At 39.3% G+C, this 20,150-nt stretch overlaps 2 protein-coding genes across 3 annotated transcripts in view; both read right to left on the bottom strand.

Annotated features, from left to right (window-relative positions):
- BDH2 (3-hydroxybutyrate dehydrogenase 2) overlaps positions 1 to 15,165 on the bottom strand; it is a 45,163-nt gene extending 29,998 nt beyond the window's left edge. The window contains exons 1-4 of one of the 2 annotated variants that reach the window (XM_036762253.1): positions 15,035 to 15,165; positions 11,914 to 11,999; positions 6,837 to 6,915; positions 2,594 to 2,690 (exon numbers count right to left, since the gene is read on the bottom strand). In XM_036762253.1, coding sequence (XP_036618148.1) covers positions 2,594 to 2,690; positions 6,837 to 6,915; positions 11,914 to 11,985 — 248 coding nt within the window. In that variant the 5' untranslated portion in view covers positions 11,986 to 11,999; positions 15,035 to 15,165. Of the gene's footprint in view, positions 1 to 2,593; positions 2,691 to 6,836; positions 6,916 to 11,913; positions 12,010 to 15,034 lie in introns of those variants that run through there. The other variant, XM_036762252.1, reaches the window with a different exon arrangement.
- A 3,776-nt stretch (positions 15,166 to 18,941) lies between these two features.
- CENPE (centromere protein E) overlaps positions 18,942 to 20,150 on the bottom strand; it is a 109,127-nt gene continuing 107,918 nt past the window's right edge. The window contains exon 47 of the mRNA XM_036762331.1: positions 18,942 to 19,392. Within this exon, the coding sequence (XP_036618226.1) occupies positions 19,304 to 19,392 (89 nt within the window). The 3' untranslated portion in view covers positions 18,942 to 19,303. The remainder of the gene's footprint in view (positions 19,393 to 20,150) is intronic.

The following is a 20,150-nucleotide window of genomic DNA, read 5'->3' as shown; positions in this document are numbered from 1 at the left end:
GTTCTTAAGATTCCCTGGTTCTTAGCCAGGCTTCCCAGGGCTCTTAAGGGTTACGGTTAGTTGGTACAGTGGATAGAGTTCTGGAACTGGAGTCAGGAAGACCTAAGTTCAAATCCCATCTCTGACACTTACTAGCTGTGTGACCCTGAACAAGTGACTTAACCCCTTTCAGTCTCAGTTTCCTTATCTGTAAAATCAGAATACTAATAGCCCCTGCCTTACAGAGTTGTTGTTGTTATGATCAAGTGAGATAATATATGTATAGCACTACATAAATGCTAGCTATTATCATTATATATGTACTATTTTATATTCATATATACATATGTACATATATACACACACACTATTTTTCATATAGATGGATATACTATCATGGAATAAAACAGGTTGAGTGTCACATACATTAATCCATCAATCAACACCTGTATTGCTACAGACCGGGTACTATGTTAGACGATAAAGATAAAAAGACATAAAAGAGACAGTCCCCGCCCTGAAGTTGTTTGCATTCTTTTGAAGAAAATAGTGTACACATATATACCCTTCAGGGAAGACAAAGAACACATAAGGCAATACAATGTAATTTTGTGAGGAGACCAAGTCAAGGTTGATCAGGAAAGATGTCCTCTACGAGTCGGGATTAGAGCTGAATGTTGAAGGCAGCTAGCTAATTATTCTAAGAGACAGAGGTGAGGAAGGAGTGCATTTTAGGGATGGTGGAACTGGCTGGAATGTTGAGTGTGTGAAAAGGAATTACAGGCAATAAGCCTGCAAAAGGAGGCTGGAGTCAGTTTGTGAAGAGCTTTAATCGACAAGCAGAGGATTTTGTATTTGATTCAAGAGTTAATAGGGAGCCAATGAACATTTTTGATTAGGGGAGTGGAGCAGTCAAATCTGTTCTTAAGGAATATCACTTTCATAGCTGTGAGGAGAGAGATTTGAAACAGGGAAAATATTGAGCAGGAAATTATAAGTTTATAAGTTTACTCTTGATTCTGGTTCTGGCTCCCCCACCTACTAGGTTAAATCATTTCAGGTCTCTGGGTCTCAGTTACTTTAGTTATAAAATGAAGAGCTGGATCAGAACATCTCCAATGCACTTTCCAGGTCTATTTTTCTGTTATTAAAATAAACAATTCTACTACTTCTTTCTTTCTTTTTAAAAATTCAATTATTATATTCTCATGCAACATAATAATCATCTTAATTCATGCTTAAGTCTTCACCTAAGCTTAAATGTGGTTATAAAGATGAAGACTTAAATTAAAGCCTCCATTTCTGATGGTATTCCATACTGTAGTCACTTACTGTTCTCTGAACGTACATACACCCAAAGGGAGAGCATCAGTCTACCAGTATTTGAATGTCAGCTATGTACCTGAGCACTGTGGGAACACAGAAGTATAAAACATGATCCCTGCCCTCAAGAAACTTTCAGTCTAGGTAAGGAGAGATTAGGATACAAGAAATATCAATAGACAATACAAAACAATTATATCTCTCCATACATACGTAAATGTGTATAGATATAGCTATATTTATATAAATATACATATATATGTTTCTGTACATACATACAGGGTGTTCCAAAAGTCTTAGTGTGGTTTTAAGCTATTAAATTATATAGTAGCTATCAAACTATTAAATTATATATGTATACATACATGATTAAGAGCTAAATTGTATGAAATAAATTCTAAATGTTGTAGATATTTGGAAGAGATGTATGTCATTGAGGATTCTGGGTCAGGAAAGGCCTATACAAAGAGCTAGGATGAGGGCTAAACTCACCTGGTGGAGATATGTAAGATAATGTCTCTCTAACCTAGCTCTTACTCCTGGGTTTGTCAAGCTGCATGTTTAGAGACAGGAAAGCAAGACAGCCAGGGGAAGCCTCACTGTGGCAGAGCAGCTCGGGCTGGGCAGTCTAGTTATCTTTCCTTATCCATCTATATTTGTGTTCCCTGTGTTATGAGTATCCCCGGGAAAAGTTTATCCATTGGTCTGGTTCGAGTCTAGTGTGTGACCAAGGTGTAATGATGACCTTGTGTCACAAGGGTTATTACAGTTACATAATTGATAGCAATCTTCTAAATCACTATATTCCAATCTTCTAAATTCACTCTTCTCTTGGTTCTCCTGTGTCACAAGGCCTGGGACTAGCCGTTAGCAACCAGGCCTCTTGCTTCAAGAACTCTAGTCCATTAGGGTTACAAGGTAGTAAACATCTAGACAAATATATATTCTCATTTGCTTTAGGCAACAAAGCCATATTAATGCCCATGGCTGACTTACTTGTGAATCTTTGGTAAAACATAAATACTCTGAGAAAGGCTACATCTAGCCAGCCTCCTAACCATGCCTTCGCATTGGCTATGTCTGCCAAGGCTAAAGCAGGCCATTCCTCTTCATTCTATTCCACTTCCCTTTCTCCTCTATTCTCCTTTGCCCTTTTCTTCTCTCCTCCCTTTCGATGATACCTTTTCATATTTATACATAGTTATTTCTGGAGGACAAACTTCAACTGTAGGAAAATTACTTTAATGTAGCAAGTTCTCAGGAATTTAGGGGAAATTAAAGACTGAATTACCCAGCAACATTAAAAAGAACATCAAGTCTCTCAATTTCCTTGGAGAACTTCTCAATTTGTTCCTTTTTTGTCACATCAAGAACTTGAGTGTGAATGCCTATGAAACAAAAAACATAGACATAAAATTTATCAAAATACGCAAAGAAAAAGAAGAGAATCTGGGGGAAAAAACCTTTGGGGTATACAGACAGTTACTGGGCATGACTTGGATGATGATCCAGGAAAGGAGACTGAGAAGGACCAGTCAGACAGGTAGGTGGAGAACCAAGACAGAGAAGGGTCATGAAAGCCTAGAGAAGAGAGAGTATCCAGAGGAGAGGGTAGTCAATAGTGTCAAATAATGAAGAATGAATATTGAGAAGAGGCGCTAGATTGGGCTATTCAGAAACTTTGGAGAGAGCACTTTCGGTTAATTAGTCAGAAGCCAGAATGCAGAAAGTTAAGAAGACAGTGAGAGGAGGGGAAGTATAGAAGGCACTTAGGAGAAGAAAAAGGTGTGATGGACTCTAAATAACATGGATATGAAAAACCAGTCGTCTCTAAAAATGCCATTTAAATACATTTGAAGAGATCTAGATTTTAGGGGATAGGGAGAATAGAAAGATTAGTAGACGAAGGGATTAAAAAATATTTGCCCTAGAAAGTTGTTTTTCTTTATTTCAACAAAATCTCTTTGGTTCTAATTAATTTAGAATGAAATTTTAGCACAGTCTAGTTTGACTCATGTACCTTTGCCCACCTAGGGTAGGGGCGGGTAGGTGGTACAGTGGATAGAGCACTGGGTCTGGAATCAGGAAGACGAGTTCAAATATGGTTTCCGACACTAGCTGTGTGACCTTGGACAAGTCATTTAACCCTGTTTGCCTCAGTTTCCTCATCTGTCAAATGAGCCAGAGAAGGAAATGGCAAACCACTCCAGTATCTTTACCATGAAAACCTTAAAATGGAGTCACGAAGATTCGGACACAACCGAAACAAATGAAAAACAACACCCCACTTGAACATTACTGAATGAATGAGTGTTCTCTTTTGGAGTCAATTCCATTTATCTTTCAAGGAGTTGCTCAAGAAGTCATTGGTCCTTGAGAATATGGAACTAAGTGGGCAGATGTGATGATGCAGAGACGGTTATCGCTATGAGGGGTATATAGATCTCCCACCATTGTCAGCTTAACTGGGGAGTTTAAAGAGTCTTGTTCTGATCCTAGGAACATTTGATGATACTGGGGCTTGCAAGGAATTGTGATCTACTCCATGGAAAGGGTGGGGCGGGGGAGGAGGGGCTTTTCAGCACAGCTGGGGTAGATTGTTGTTGTCCACTCATTCACATCCAATTCTTTGTGATCCCGTGGACCCCACTGTCCATGGGATTTTCTTGGCAAAGATACTAGAGTGGTTTGCTATTTCCTTCTCCAGTGGATCACTTGTGTTAGAACTTTCCACTAGGACATGTCCATCTTGGGTAACCCTGCATGGCACAGCTCAGAGTTTTATTGAGGAGGGGATCTGGGGGAGGTAGGTAACCTCAATTGGAACAAAAGGCTTTAGAACCAGCTTGTGGCTCTAGGTTTTCTAGAAATTTGAGAACAGAATGTAAACTCTCTGAGGGTAGGAACTGTTGTTCATTTCATTTTTGTATCCTTTGGGCCTCAGAGGAAGAGTAGAGAGCTGGGTTCAAAGCCATGAAGATCTGGGTTTAAGTCTCTCCCAAGTCACTTAATCTTTCCAAGCTTTTTCAGAGAATCTGCCAGCTTGCATTGGTAGATGTAGTTTCCTCATCTGGGAATCATATCATAAATTAAAGACTGAATTACCCAGCAACATTAAAAAGAACATGAAGTCTCTCAGTTTTCTTGGAGTACTTCTCAATTTGTTCCTTTTTCGCCGCATCAAGAACTCGAGTTCTTATCCCCATCCTTAATGTCTAGAATCGAGTCTTACACATAGTAGTTAGAAAGTAATCAGTCAACAGATACTTATTAAGCACCTACTATGTGCCGGGCACTGTGCTAAGAGCTGCATAAGCACTTAATAAACTCTTATTGGATTGGATGCAAAACTTCAAAAAGAAGTATGCCAAATGAGCCTTTAGTCATTCTGTGGCTAGTTAGCTTCATTAAAGGACTGTTCTAATTAAAGGCCAAGGTCATATATTTAATTACCAAGTGAGGCTATTCTGTTTCCCTCTGTTCCACAGCCATAGTTTGTTCTAGGCTTGGTGTCTTTTTTTTTTTGAGCTATAATTTTAAGTTTTATTGATGTGTTTTGTTTTTACATTATAGACATTTACATATTATTTCCACTTTTTTTAGTTTTATTTTATTTTTTTTTGAGGTAGTTTTCTTTCTTTTTTTTTTTACTTATTTTTTTTATTTTTAGTTTACAACACTCAGTTCTACATAATTTTGAGTTCCAGATTTTCTTCCCTCCCTCCCCAAGACGGCATGGAATCCCACATAACTTCCACGTATAACTTCGCATTGAATTTATTTACACACTGGTCAAGTTATGAAGAAGAATTATGACCAATGGAATGAATCATGAGAAAGAAGAAACAGAACCAAAAGAAAAAAAGAAAAACCCAAAAACAAAAGAGAGAGAGGAAAAAAAAAGGTGGGGCGGGGGGGAAAGTGAGCATGAAGTGTGCCTCAATCTGCATTCATACTTCATAGTTCTTTCTCTGGATGTAGATAGCATTCTCCATCGTGAGTCCTATGGAGTAGGCTTGGTGTCTTAAAAAATACCTATGTCTGGACAAAAGAATGGGGAGTAGGGGAAGAGAGCAACATACAACTAACTGAAAACTCACATCCAGACCCTTTTGTGAAACAGCGTCATGGATAAAGCACCATCCTAGGAGTCAGTAGATACAGTTTTGAGTCATGGCTCTGCCACATTGGCAGGTCAGACAAGATACTGAATTTCCCTGAACTCCATCTTCCCTATCTGTAAAATGGAGCTAGCGATACTTATACTACCTGCCCCATGGGGTTATCGGGTGATCAAGCTAAAACAGGCCTTGAAAATGAGCTATAGGAAGATGGGCTATAATGGTTATTGTTGTATATGAAGGACAGAGTGTGCATTGCTCATGCTAAGATGACCAGAAATGCTATTAGCCTACATACTATTTGAATTAGTCACAAATACATATTTGTGTAGCTACGTGACCCGGTGGCTCCTCAGTGGCTCAGGAGACAGAGTGTCAAATCTGGGGTCATGAAGACCTGAGTTCAGATGTGACCTCTGACACTTAACTACCTTAACGACCCCTGTTTGTCTCAGTTTCATCATCTGTAAAATGGGGATCAGGGTTGTTGTGAGGCTCAAATGAGGTAATATTTGTAAAGCACTTTTCTAAATCTTTTCTAAATGCTAACTTATTTTTAAAAAGTGTCTGAAGTTTTTCATTATTGGTGTTTCACAGGGTCACCATGACAATGTCTTAAAGAAACAGGAAATAGCTTAGGTTAAATCTTGTTACAAATACAATTCCAACAAAAATTATTCCATAGCATAGATTTCAAACCCCCAGTCTACTGATCATTTATTAGAATATCCAAAGCAATAAATGTAAGCATAGATCAAGAATTTAGAAATCCTTCTGAGTTTGTTATACTATAATGAGACATGTAGAAATGGGGACAAAAAAATGAAACTGGAAGATCTCATCATGAGTTGATAAAGTTGTGGTTCAGTTGTTTCAGACATGTTTGACTCTCCATGACCCCATTTGGGGTTTTCTTGACAAAGATACTGGAGTGGTTTGCCATTTCCTTCTCCAGCTCATTTTACAGATAAGGAAACTGAGATAAAACAGGGTTAAATGACTTGTCCAGGGTCACGCAGCTAGTGTCTGAGACTGGATTTGAACTCAGGAAGATAATTCTTCCTGACTCCAGGATGAGAACTCTATCCACTGTGTCACCTAGCTGTCCCATAAAGTCGATAAAGTACCTAATATCACTTCATACCTAGGTACACAGAGATAGTCTGATGAATTGTAAGGAGTGCTGCTCTGGAGTCAGAGGACATGGGTTCAGATTAGGCCTCTCCCACTTTCAAGTGACTTTGGACTTAATTGCCCTGGACCTCAGTATCCTCATTTGTAAAATGAAGGGGTTGCACTAGATGGCTTCTGAAATTATTCTTTTAATGCTACTATGACTTTTAGCCTTAAAAAAAAAGGGGTAGAAACTTTCAAAGCACATAGTCAGGATGGTTAGTGCTGGGCAGTACTCACCTGGATGCTCATTTAGCTCTTGAAGTTTGGATTCGTTGATATCTGTTGCTATGACTTTGGCCCCTTCTTTGGCAAAGGCCTAGACACAATACACAAATAATTTCCTTCATGAATGGACATCACTGTGCCTCACTGTATTTCATTTTCAATTTTATTTCTCTAAGCTATCAGAGGCCAGTAGTCACTAAGGTTGTCCTGACTCTCAGCCCTCTGCTAAATTGTTTTTAAATGTGTGGAAGAAAAGCAAATGTTAATACTGTATTCTACATTTTAATCACAAATCTCCCAGAAACAATTTTTAATTTATGTTTACAATTTAATATTATTCTAAATATCTAAGCATTTTGTAGCATAGACAGATACAAAAACGGAGAGACAAAGAGCTTAGCATAGTCCCTGGCACACAGTAGGTGCTTAATAAATGTCAATTAATTCATTGATTGAGACAAAGAGAGACAGAGGGAGATAGAGATGTCTAAACTGGCATAGTCCCACTATACCCTTGGACATGTCTTTCTACCCCAGGATAATCTGAGATAACATTAATAGAAATCTTCAACAAGGAAAAGATTATAATATATTAAAATATAGTTTGGAGTTTGATCTATTAACTATTTATTACTATTAATATTTAATCTATTAAAACTTCCAGATTCAATTCAGTAAGTATCCATAAATATTATATTCCTTCCACGACTATTTCCCTTAAGACTGAAAGGTTCTGTGGCATTTGAGAGACATGGTTTCTGAGTAATTAATCATTTTATTAATCATGCTAGCGAGAATTAATAAAAGGGTTAGTGGTACTCTCAAATGCCAAAGACCCCTCATGGAACCCATTCACCCTCAGCACTTACATGGGCTTGGAAGACTGGGTGTTCCTAAGGGTAGCAATCAATTCTGATTGGTTAACAATTAATGAGAAGAATGAATATTATAATGAGAGGTGGACCTATTCTAATGAGGGGCTAGGGGATGTGGCTGATCACTCTCTCCCGGATCATACTTCCTTTCTCTCTCCACCCTCCCCCCACCCCCAACCTCCCCAGGCAATCTAGACTAAGGATCTACCTCTACTCAGACCTGGCTGTGTGGGATACAATGGGCTAGAATTCACTTTAGATTAATTTCTTTGTAAATTTTTCTAGTTAGGTGAGGCAGCAACTCCCAGCCAGAATCTAAAATTTGGGCAATCTCACCCAAAAACAATGTCCTTCAGATACTAGCTTGGCCTAGTAGAGATTGAGGATCTAGGAAGGAAAAAAAAACCTGGATTTCCCCAATAATTGGCTATTTAATAATTATTTCTCTCAGGTCTTCTCTTCAGTGGCCAATGTCATATTCTTTTATGAATAACAAAACAGGTCACTTCAGGTGGTGGGGAAGCAACAATCTTAATGAAATGAGTTAAGTTTGAGTTCCAGCTAAAATCCATTTTCCCAAGGAAGACCTTAGTTTCTATTCTTGCAGCTTTTCTAAAGAAAAAAATCTGTAAATGATTATAGGCTGCAGAAAATTTCATTTTCAGTTGAACTAAGAAGAAAAACTTATATTAATAATAATGTTTCCACATGTGCAATGGAATATCCTTGTATGATAAGTGGTTTATTATCCTCACCTGCTATTCAATACGATAATGGACTTTGGCTTTTTCCATAGTTGTTTATTCTCTATTATCAAGGCCTTTGGAAATCATTGATATCCTCAGTAAATAACTTACAAACTATTTTCCTTCTGAGCAGGTGACTGTGTGTTGTGTGTGGTTGTGTGGTTTGTCCTTGGTTCTCAAAGAGGACCATGACACCAAGGAGATGATGACATGACTTGCAATTGACTTTGATTTGAGTGAGGGAGGCTGTGCAAGGTCACCAGCCTCACTTTCTCCTACAGAGCCGTTGGTGACTATATTTCAAGCAGCAAGGGGAAGAATTCATGGAATGACCTTCCCTTTAGAGTTCAGAAGAACCTTTACATACATCAAACTCTATTCTTTCATCATTTTTATAGGTGCACATGATCATGAGATCTATTGTGGCAAAGTCAATAGTGGGCAAGCCTTGGAGTAAAGAAGACCCAAGTTCAAATTCTGCCTTGGACACAGACTAGCTAGTCCCTTAATCTCTCAGAGAGTTCTGAGACTGTAAATTACAGATAAATTGCTTGGCTATATCAGTGAAGTGAATTTTCATACCCAGAGCTCTCCACAATGATAGAAGCACAGTGTGTGATCAAGGCAAAGATGATGTAAATTAGAATGCAATGATGAGTTTCATTTTCTCGTAGCTCTCTAGTCCCATCAACTACAACCATAGTTTGAAATGATGGTATTCAGGGTAAATTTAGTTGGAGGACACCAATGGTGGCAAACACAGAAGAGCCCCACTAGGGGTGGGGTAATATTAGGGGAAGGGCAGAATGTATTGGTATCCCAGAAGATGATGAAATCAGTATCTGTGGTCCCACCAGAAGTTGGGATAAAAACAGGTAGCACAGCACCTCCCCTCACCTTCACTCCTAGCCTGATAAAATTGGTGCTGATTGGACTATCCACAGGGTATGGGAAGATAATGGTAAGACAAGATCATGCCAAGCAACAACATGGACTGATAATTACTACTGCTAGAAGCACTTCCCCATCCTCCCCCTCCCTCTGCCTGGGGCAAAGTCACATTCACCCCTAGTTAATTTATACAATCCTACTTGTCCTGAAAATGGCTCTAAAGGCCAATATTTTACTCCCATTTTATACAGAGAAACTCAGGCAAAGTAGTGGTGACTTTCCAAAATAAAAATTAATCTGATAAATATGTGAAAACCTATCTCCACATTTCTGAGAGAAATTATTAATAACCAATGATTTGGGGAGATCCATAGTTGCCCCCTTTTCCTACGGTCCTCATTTCAAAGTTCAATCTTTTGAAGATCATTACTAAAAATAAGATTGAATTAACTCTTCTCAGTCTTGGTCAGACTCTACCCAACCTTATGGGGAATTTAATCCAATTTTGTTCTACTCAGGTTTGGGTGGGGATAAATTCTCTGATTAGATTGCCCAAGACTGGGAGTGATTTAGAAATAAATGACATAATCAAAGTTCATTAAAATAGTCCAGCCCCTTCATTGTAATATTCATTCTCTTTAATTGTTAACCAATCAGAGTTGATTGCCACCCTCTGGAACACCCACTTTTCCAAGGACATATAAGCAATAAGCCCACCCACCATGAAGGTCTTAGGCATTCAAGAATGCCATTGACTTCTTTTATTCAAATGCTAGCATTATTAATAAAATGACTAATTATCTAGAAATTATGTCTCTTAAACTTTTTAAATGTCACATCTCCAAAGAACCAGGATGTTGTTAATTGTGTTTAACATATTGGCTTAAGGGGAGCAGGTGGCAAAGAACGGAAGAATTAATGAAAATGAATGAAAATGAGCTACATTAGGCAGTAGCTCATTTTATATTTGAGGAAAAAGAAGAGAGATTGAATGATTTACTCATGATCACATAGGCAATCCTGACTCAAACCATACTAGAACACAAAGACATATTATATTAGGTAAAATAGATTGTGGGGCTATTAGTTTCCTAAGAATAATTTTAATCACTTCAATAAATAGTATGGTGATAGGAGACTGATACTCAAGGAACAAAAATATTTTGCTAACTACCTGTGACTGATTTGTACAATGAAGTTTCATGACATTATTAGAGGTATGGCTCTAACTTTCTATTAATTTCATTGTGAGATGTTAGTTGGGGCAATTTTATTTAGGAGGGGTGGGGAACCTGAGGCCATGTGTGGCCCTCTAGGTCCTCAAGTGCGGTGATCCTCTAGGCAGCAGGTTCCCTACCACTGCTCTAGGTATTCCCACCAAAAACTTCCCCCTCAGTGAGATTTGTGATTTGTGAGAGAAGGAATGAAGGAAACAAGCATTTATGAAGCACCTCCTGTAATTGGAGCTGTTTGGAAGACTGAGAGAATATTATATTCCATGGAATATAGTATCAATGTAACAAAAATAATTAAAAATAGAAACATGACCATGAATGATGGATTCAGAGTAACTTGGGAAGACTTTTATGAGCTGATGCAGAATGAAGTAAGCAGAACTATAAGGACAAAGTACATATCAACTATAGCGACATAAACAAAAATACCTTTAACAGACAATGACCAATCTTGCTTGGTCCCAGAAAGATGAAACCAACTTCCCTCTTCCTGGTAAAGAAATGGGAACTCTGGGTATAGAATGTCAGACATGGTCATTTTATTGTTTGGTCTTGCTTAACTCTTTAAGGAAAGGGAGGGTTGAAATAAGATTTGGGGATATACTAGGACATGACTGTGATATAAGAAACAAAAGGCATCAACAAAATAAAGTGAAGACAGCTAAGGGACACAGTGGTTAGTATTGAACCTGGAGTCAGGAAGACCTGAGCTCAAATCCAGCTTCAGATACTTAGCTGTGTGACCCTAGGCAAGTCACTTTATCTCTATCTCAGTTTCCTCAGCTGTAAATTCAATTCTATAAACATTTATTAAACATCTACTAAATGCCAGACGCCGTGCTAAGTGCTAGGGATACAAAAAGGCAAAAAACAGTCCCTGCCTCAAAGGAAATTGCAGTCTAATGGGGGAGACAACATGCAAACAAATATATACAAAGCAAGGTATATGCGGGATAACTAGGAAATGATAAAAAGAAATTATAAAATGTAATAGGAATATAACAGGAAATAATAAAAAGGAAAGCACTGGAATGAAAAGTGGTGGGGGAAGGTTTCCTGTAGAAGGTGAGATTTTAGTTGGCACTTAGAGGAAGCCAGGGAGCTCAGTAGTCTGAGCAAAGGAGGGGGAACGTTCCAGGCATAGGGGATAGCCAGAGAACAGCCAGAGCGCCTTGTTCACGGACCAGCCAGGAGGCCAGGGTCACAATAAAATGGGGATAACAATAACACCGACTGCCTAGGATTATTGGGAGGATAAAATGAAGCCTTTATGAAGTGTCTTGGGAGCCTGAAAGTGCTATACAAATGCTAGCTGTGGTTATGATTATTATATGAAACTTACCAAAGCAGATGCCCGACCAATTCCTTGAGCAGCAGCCGTCAGAACGATGACCTTGCCATCAAGTCGACCCATGTCTGCGGGATAATCTAGAGACATTAAGACACATACGAACATTAAGGCAACATAGCATACTCTCTTGAATAAATTATTATATCCAAAGCCAATCTTCCAAAGCCCTTCTGCAAGAACTTAGACTCTCTCCCTGTGTAGACTAATCCTCTAGGCCAGGGGTGGGGAACCTGAGGCCATGTGTGGCCCTCTAGGCTGCAGGTTCCCTACTCTTGTGAGTGAGGTAGAGGCCTTAGCCTAAAAGGGCCAGGGTCTCCCATTGCATCCTGGGCCATTTCCAGTCATCCTGATGAATATCAGGCCCCTGGACCCAGATGGCTCTGGAGGAGAAAGTGAGGCCCTCCCTCACTCACATCCAAGTCAACTGCAAGTCACATCATCATTTCCCTGACTTCAAGGTCTTCTTCCAGAATGAAGGACAAACACAACAACAACAATCCCCACCCCTGCTCTGGGCATTCCCCCCTCGGTGACATCTGTGAGAGAAAGAAGGAAGCAAACAAGCATTTATGAAGCGCCTTCTATGTGGCAGGCACTGTGCCTGTGCTGTCTAGCTTTATAAACATTATTTCATTGGATCCTCACAACCACGGGAGGCAGGTGCTACCATCACCCTCATTTTACAGTTAAGGAAACTGAGGCCAACAGAAGTTAAATGACTTCCCCAAATCACACAGCTAATAATATTAATGTAGCAATTAATATAGCAATTAATATAGCTGTACTAAGCACTTTACAATTATTATGCCATTTGATCCTCTAAAATCTTACCTCTTCAGAGGTCGTTGCTATTACCATCATCATTTTACAGATGGGGAAACTGAGGCAATCAGGGTTAAATGACTTGCCCAGGGTCACACAGCTAGGAAGAATCCAAGGATGGATTTGAACTCAGGTCTCCCTGACTCCAGGCCTGGTGCTCTATCCATCACACCACCTGGCTGCCTCTCTGTGTCCAGACCCATGTCTAAACTATGACATTTCTAGCCATGGAGAAACAACCCAAGGATGTGTACAAGACTGATCCTCTGAGCTACCTTTTCTAAAGAATTGCCCACCAATGCCTTCACTCACAACCCCAAAGTAAAACTAGTCAAAGGACCCTGCCCCTTCCCTCCACTCCGCCTGCTGCTGCCCCAAGGCCATCAGGCCTTACCTGGCCCTATTTCTTAGGTTTTTCTCCCAAAGCTCTTTCAGCAGCAACCATACAAAGGCCAGTGTTCCTTCACTGGGAGCAGTAGCTCAGCTGCTCCCAGGTTCCACAGGGCAGCTACAGGGTGGGAGGGTGCTGCAAGTGTTAGATAACAAACTTCAAACGTTACAAACAAAGGCCTATGTGAGTGAAGGTCGTTACCTTGAGAGCTTGGGGAGGAATGGGGGAGTTTCCTGGAGGAGAGCTTAGAGTCCAGCTGCAAGGGATGGGTAGGACTTTAACAGGCTGGGGGAGGGGTGGTAAGGATTAAGAAGAGACAGGAGGTAACAATTTAGGAGGAGGCACCACTTTTAGGGAGAAGATACTGAGTTTGGTTTGGGGCACATTAAGTTTGAGGCACCAGGGAACCTTGTAGGTAGGGATAGGAGCCTGGGGTTTAGAAGAGAGGTTGGGGTCTGGGTAGCTAGGTAGTTGGCCTGAAATCAGAAAGACCTGAATTCAAATCTGCCCTCAGACATTTATTAGCTATATGACCTTTGGCAACCCATTTAACTTTGCCTCAGTTTCCTCATCTGTAAAATGAGCTGGAGGAGGAAATGTCAAACTACCTTAGTATTCTTGCCAAGAAAACCCCAAATGAGGTCATAAAGAGTTGGACTCTGAGAAGGATTGTACAAGTAAGCAGATGGGAGGTGGCCAGTGAAGGGGCAAAAGAACATGTAAACATAAGAGAGGGGCTGATGGCTGGACCAAAGCCTCTGGTGACACTTTGAACTATCTAAAGCAATGTATTTGGCATTACATATTTCACCCCACCCACCCTGGAGATACCTGTGGCCAGAATGTAATAAGGTCTGGGAGGAGGTGGGAGAGCGTGAGATCAAGGGTATACAGAATTTAGGATTACTTTATTTAGTTTTGTTTGTTTGTTGGAGGTAATGGGGTCAAGTGATTTGCCCAGGGTCACACAGCTAGTAAATGTCTGAGGTCAAATTTGAACTCAGGTCCTCCTGATTTGAGAGTGGGTACTCTATCCACTGTGCTACCTAGCTGCCTCTAAGAATGATTTTAATGTAGGAAAATTGGAACACTAGTGCATTGTTAGTGGAGTTGTGAATTGATCCAAGCATTCTGGACAGCAATTTTGAATTATGCACAAAGGGCTATAAAACTGCGCATACCCTTTAATCCAGCAATACCACTACTAAGTCTGTATCACAAAGAGATCATAAAAATGGGAAAAGGACCCACATGTACAAACATATTTATAGCAGCTCTCTTTGTGGTGGCCAAGAATGGGAAATTGAGGGGATGACCATCAATTGGGGAATAGCCTATATTGGATTGCACATCATCTTAGGGAGGGAGAGGGAGAAAATTTAAAACTCAAAATCTTATAAAAGTGAATGTTGAAAACTAAAACTAAATAAAGTTTTAAAAAAATGACTTTAGATAATAAAAAAAAAACCCTTTTCTTCCAAGATGGATGGGGAAGAAGAGAATGGTTAATGATGTCAAGAAACTCTAGGAATATGGGAATAGAAGTTGCAGGAGCCCTTTTCAAAGTCCCTCAGGCGGCTCAACGAAATAGGACCCTAGATCATCTGGAAATGTGGGTTGCAGCTGGAGCTCTGAAGTAAGCAGGAAAGGTTTGGTTCATTAGCTGTTTGGGGAATGAGACTGGAAGCCAATTGATGCTACATATCCTTAACAGTAAAGGCTCAGCCAAGGTTACTTAACATTACTGTACAATGGAAGAAATCTGTTTCAGGGGTACAAGAGAAAACAAAAGTTATTTTGTTAGGCCTAGAACCCTAATGATCCAATACAGCATTATAATGCTGACGCAGCCTGAAAAGTTAGTAACTGGAAAACAGGTAAAAAGTAATGCAAACTTACCTCTTAATCTTTGCGTCACTTTCCTCCACAAATTTCCACTTAAAACCACATGAAGGCAAATTACATAATGAAGACAAATAAGTCGTACCTTCTACAAACTTAAAACCTTTGCCCAGGAGAAAAACGTGGCTCCAAAGTGCATATCGGGATTTGTAGTTTTGCTCTAGTGTTTTGGTTTCTTTTGACTTAAAAAAATGGAGTCCCAAGATCCTAATACGTGCCTGCGTGCTGCCATCTAGTGGATGGGCACATATGTCATTAAGTGAAAGCAAAAAGCAGGGCAAATGATCTATAAATGAGTTCAAGTAGTTAGGAGGTTCTTTCTTGGCATTGTTAATTTTTGTTCTTGCTTTGTCTGATATCATGATTTCAAGTCCTGCTTTTTTTTTAATAAAAGGGTTGCCTCTGTATGGGACAGAATTTTCAAATAATAGGAGAGACATCTTTAGGAGAAGCAAAGCGAATTTATTTTACAAACCTTGCAAGATTTGGGCACACCTCCAGAATGGAGGAGGTGAGGTAAAAAGGGAACGCTGTCTTAATTTATACTCTTAATGAAAAGATTCCTGCCCACCTCTATCCTTTCTCATCATTGGCTGGGAGGTGGGCTTACAATCTAGGCACAGAAAAACTAGACAGAGGACTAGGGGACCAAGGTTGATCTGGTCCATTCAGGTTTTCCTTATCCAGAACTCAACTGCCGAGGGTGGTGTCCAAAAGTCTAGGAGAAGAAATGCGGGGCGGGGGCGGGGGGGGGGGGGGCACTTCTTGGGGCCGAGAACAAACAGCTCACAGGTAGTCCATTATCTCCCTGTTTGGTGTTAACGTCTGAGAGAGGGGAAAGGGCACACCCACAGCTCCAGGCCCTGACCTTCCAGAGTCACCACAAGGCCAAATCCCAAGCCTCTCCTACTCCCTCACTTTCCCTATTTCAGAAATATGAGAAGAGTGTAATCACTGTATTTTTACCCTGTGAAGTCTTCACAATTTATCCTTCCCATTCACCTCTTATTGTGTCCATTTCCATCCAGAAGAAATTTAATGTAAAAGCCTTGCAGGCATAAACTCTTTATTCTTTTATGATTAACCCATTATTTATGAGGTTTTGATTTCCACTAAGATTTACCTTAATTTCCTTTTCCCCATCATAGTTTCTGTCCTATTCATCCACTCACCTACATTTATTGAAAACTTAAGAAATGTTTGGGGTGTTCAAGTGGAGTTTTTCCTGTTTTTAATTTATTTTTCCACCCTAGGAATCCCTCAAATGACTCTTTTGTTCATTTTATTTCATTGATAAGTAGCTTATTTATAATAAATAACTTTAAACAACAGCTATACAGGCTACATTATTTCATGCTGCATATTAGATTCCTCTTATGATTTTTGGACTAATATGGTGCTATTTCCTAAGTTATTTATATCAATGGTTGCTCATAGTTTTAAGTTCAGTCTGATTCCTTGAAAATTGGTTTGGCATTAAAATTTTGAAATTTAATAACATAACTTAGAGTTAAAAATATTAAGTTCTTCACTCCATGCCCATCAGTGACTTGTGGATTTAATCTATCTCTACTTTGTTGTATGTATTCAAAAGTTCAGAGTACCTTCTTTATATTTCTCGCAGCACATTTTTTTTCACCCATTTTGCTTAAAGTTACCTTTTGTTTTTCTTCTGCCAAATTTTCTTTTGCTTTCATGTTTAAATACAAACTCTGATCTTTCTAAGAACATTTGCTACTTCAGTCTCCATTGTGTTCTAAGTTGCTGGTCTTCACTATGTCTGCTTTGGGAGTTCTGTTTTCTGACTTAATTTCTATCCCAATATCAAATGGATTGTCTTTTGAACAATGCATGAATTCCTTGTTTTTAGTCCATGATCTCTGAGGAATTCAAAGAATTCTTTTTCATTGGGTGTATAGTTCAGGATTATTAAGGCAAAAAGAAACCCAAACTGAGGAATTAAATCAAGTTTGTAGGTGGTACCAGGGAGTTCTAGGTGACTGCAACTTAGAAATTTGAAAAAAAAAAGCGATTAAATGTTTGAGGTCACTTTTTATTGCTTTTCATTTTCATTGTTAAACTTTAGAGTGGAGTTTTATGCTGTGTTAGAACTCATATTCTGGAGATGATTCAAGGGAGATGGCAGAGTAGCGCAGAAAATACTGGGTTCTCCAAATTCCCCCCACAAACAAGACAAAACATTGCTTCACAGTGAACTTACAGCAGCATATAAATAATTAAGTCAGGGTAAGGCAGTTATCCTTCTGAACACAGGTGGAGAACCTGCAGCCTCGAGGCCACATGTGACCTTCTAGGTCCTTAGATTAGGCCTTTTGACTGAGTCCAAGTTTTATAGAACAAATCCTTTTATTAAGGGGATTTGTTCTGTGATGTTTGGGTTCAGTCAAAGGGCAACACTTGAGGACCTAGGGAGCCATGTGGCCTCCAGGCCACAGGTTCCCCACCCCTGTCCTAAGACAATTTAGAGAGGAGCTTAGGAGAGACCCAAGTGGAGGTTTGGCAGGATTAAAGTACAAAGCCTCCAGACTCCACTGAATCAACAAACAAGCCCGGGGAGTGAGGGGGGTGGGGGTAGCGTGGGTGGGGGAGGGGGGGGAAGCTGGCTGGCTTCAGGAACTTTCACCTCAAGAACAATGTGGGGGTGGGACAGCTGAAGAGAAGATTGAATGATCCCCCTACCGTCTTTCAGTTACCAGGCCCAGGCAGACCAGACAAGGTCACAGGCTGCTGTGGACAAGGAAAAGTGACCTCATGCCCAGTGCGAGTGATAACAAAGGAGTGGGGACCCTGCTGGCTGAGGGCATTTGCAGGAGAGCAGGCAGAGCCCCTGGTTTTGGTTCCAGGTCAGAGGGGAGAGCTGAAGTTTGCAGCTGTGGGAGGGACTGCAGGGAGCAAGAGTGTTTGCAGTGATGGCATGGCTGGGGGTCCCTAGCTAAAAAACATGAGTGAGCAATGAATGAACCCAAAAAAAGAGTTATAAAAGAATGACTTTGAATGACTATTTTCATACATACTCAAATCAACTACAAAGAACCTATGAAGATGCTATCCAATTCCAGAGAAAGAACTGTTAAACAGATGTATGTATCATATGATTTTACATATCAATTCATATATATACATATACATACATACATATATACACATATATACATACATATATACACGCAAATATATATATATTTATATATATAAATACAAACAGACATACATTATTTTGTCTAATCTTAGCCTTCTTTAGGGTGGAATGGGGAGGGAGAAAAAATGCACAGCAAAAAACAATAAAAAACTTAGAAGCACAAAAAAGCAGCACAGCTTTGAAACTGATGTGTAGTATTTATTACATAGTTTTTCAAAAAAGTAAACAGTGTGAAATGGAAATTCATGGTTTTATATTGAATCCTCTTCTTGTGCTATGTACATGGAAATGTTCTTTTTTTGGTCTTTTTGTATTTAAGTTCAAAATGGATTTAAAAACTCTTATATTCTGATACATACTTTAAAAACAGGCTTCCTAAATTGTTTAGCTTTGGTATCGTATCATATTCCCAATTTCTCCCCTTCCAAGCAAAACCAAACAAACTATTTTGCAGGAAGGTAGTCTGAGATCCCAGGATATGATTTGCTCAGACATATCGAAGGGACAATGACTCTTCTCTTTTAAATCCATTTTTAGAAATGAAGTTTTGTGAATACTGGACAATGTAGCAGGAGATCCTCTGTTGATCAGTAACTGTTAATGTCATATGGGGTATATAAAGGAGAATTAAGACACATCACGGAGCTTATATTCTAGAAGGGAAGGTAACATGAATACAGATTTTATAATACAAGCTAAAATATAAAAGAAAAAAATTTTACATTAAAATTTTACATGTGTACATTTAAAAAAAGTAGATAAAATTATGCCTATATAAATTAAGTCATCTTTCCTCATTTGCAATTGCTCAGCCTGAGGAATTCCTTCCATAATTTGTATTCCACAGAAGCTCCTTTTAAATAAAACCTATTTCAAAAGTGTTCTAACATTTAAAAATGAAATAAACATTTTGATACCATTCTAATCAATTCTTTACTGATCTGGTCCATTGTTTCCTATTCATTTATCCAGTAATATTAGTGGCACGCTGAGACAAACAAAATAAAGTTTAACTGAACTATGATTGCGGTAGTTGGGAGAACGATACAAAATTACATCTAAGTGTTGTGAAGAACCTGGAATGTTCATAATGCATAAAGATGACATTACTGAGTTCTACATTCAACTGCGTCTTTTCCTGAAGAGGTCTGCCATTGATCCAACAAAGAACCTGTATTTTCCTCTCTTGGAGTTTCTGTGAAAGGAAAAAAAAAACACAAAACACCTAATTTAATTATATTCAAAACATTATGTTACAATTGTATGTACCTACAATCAAATTACAGTTGTAAAGGAGTTAGGTAAAGGGAAATTGCAAAATTCAGAAAAGATATTGACCCACATTGAGCTTCTAGTCTAGTTGGGGGATAAGATACCAACATAGAAAGGTCTAATTCACAATTGTGCATGGTCAGTTCTTTAAAATAAAATCAATTTGTGGACAAAGGCTGTTACTAACCAGAGGGCAGATCAAGGAAAGTTTGCAGGAGGTGATATTGGGGATGAGACTTAACGGACATGAGAATGGTGACAGAGCATTGAGCAAAACTTGAGCAAAGACACTAAACAAGGTATGAGAACAGACAGGGAACTGTCCAGGAGGGAGGTAATAGAAGATAATACAGGTGAGGTGAAATGATGCCAATTTGTGGAGTGCCTCAAATGCCAGGTCAAAGAATCTGAGTTTCATCCAGGAAGTGAACTAACAGTCTTTCAGCATAGGAGTGATGGCAGCAGATTTCTAGGTAAGACATTATTCTAAATGCAGTATGAAAAGCAGAATATAGGGAGGGAGAGAGTAAAGGTGGGAAGATCTATACAGGGAGTGCTGTACTAATCCAGCAGATGATCATGAGGGTTGAAATTAGGATGGTGGCTGTGCTCGTTAAGTGAAGAGGAAGGATGTGGGAGGTTTTGTGCCTCTTCCTTATGTGACTTTGGGCAAGCCTCAGC

This window comes from Trichosurus vulpecula, chromosome 6 (genome assembly GCF_011100635.1).
Source record: "Trichosurus vulpecula isolate mTriVul1 chromosome 6, mTriVul1.pri, whole genome shotgun sequence".
Taxonomy (NCBI): domain Eukaryota; kingdom Metazoa; phylum Chordata; class Mammalia; order Diprotodontia; family Phalangeridae; genus Trichosurus; species Trichosurus vulpecula.
The sequence above is the reverse complement of the archived record's forward strand: the minus strand, read 5'-3'. Positions and strand labels throughout refer to the sequence as shown.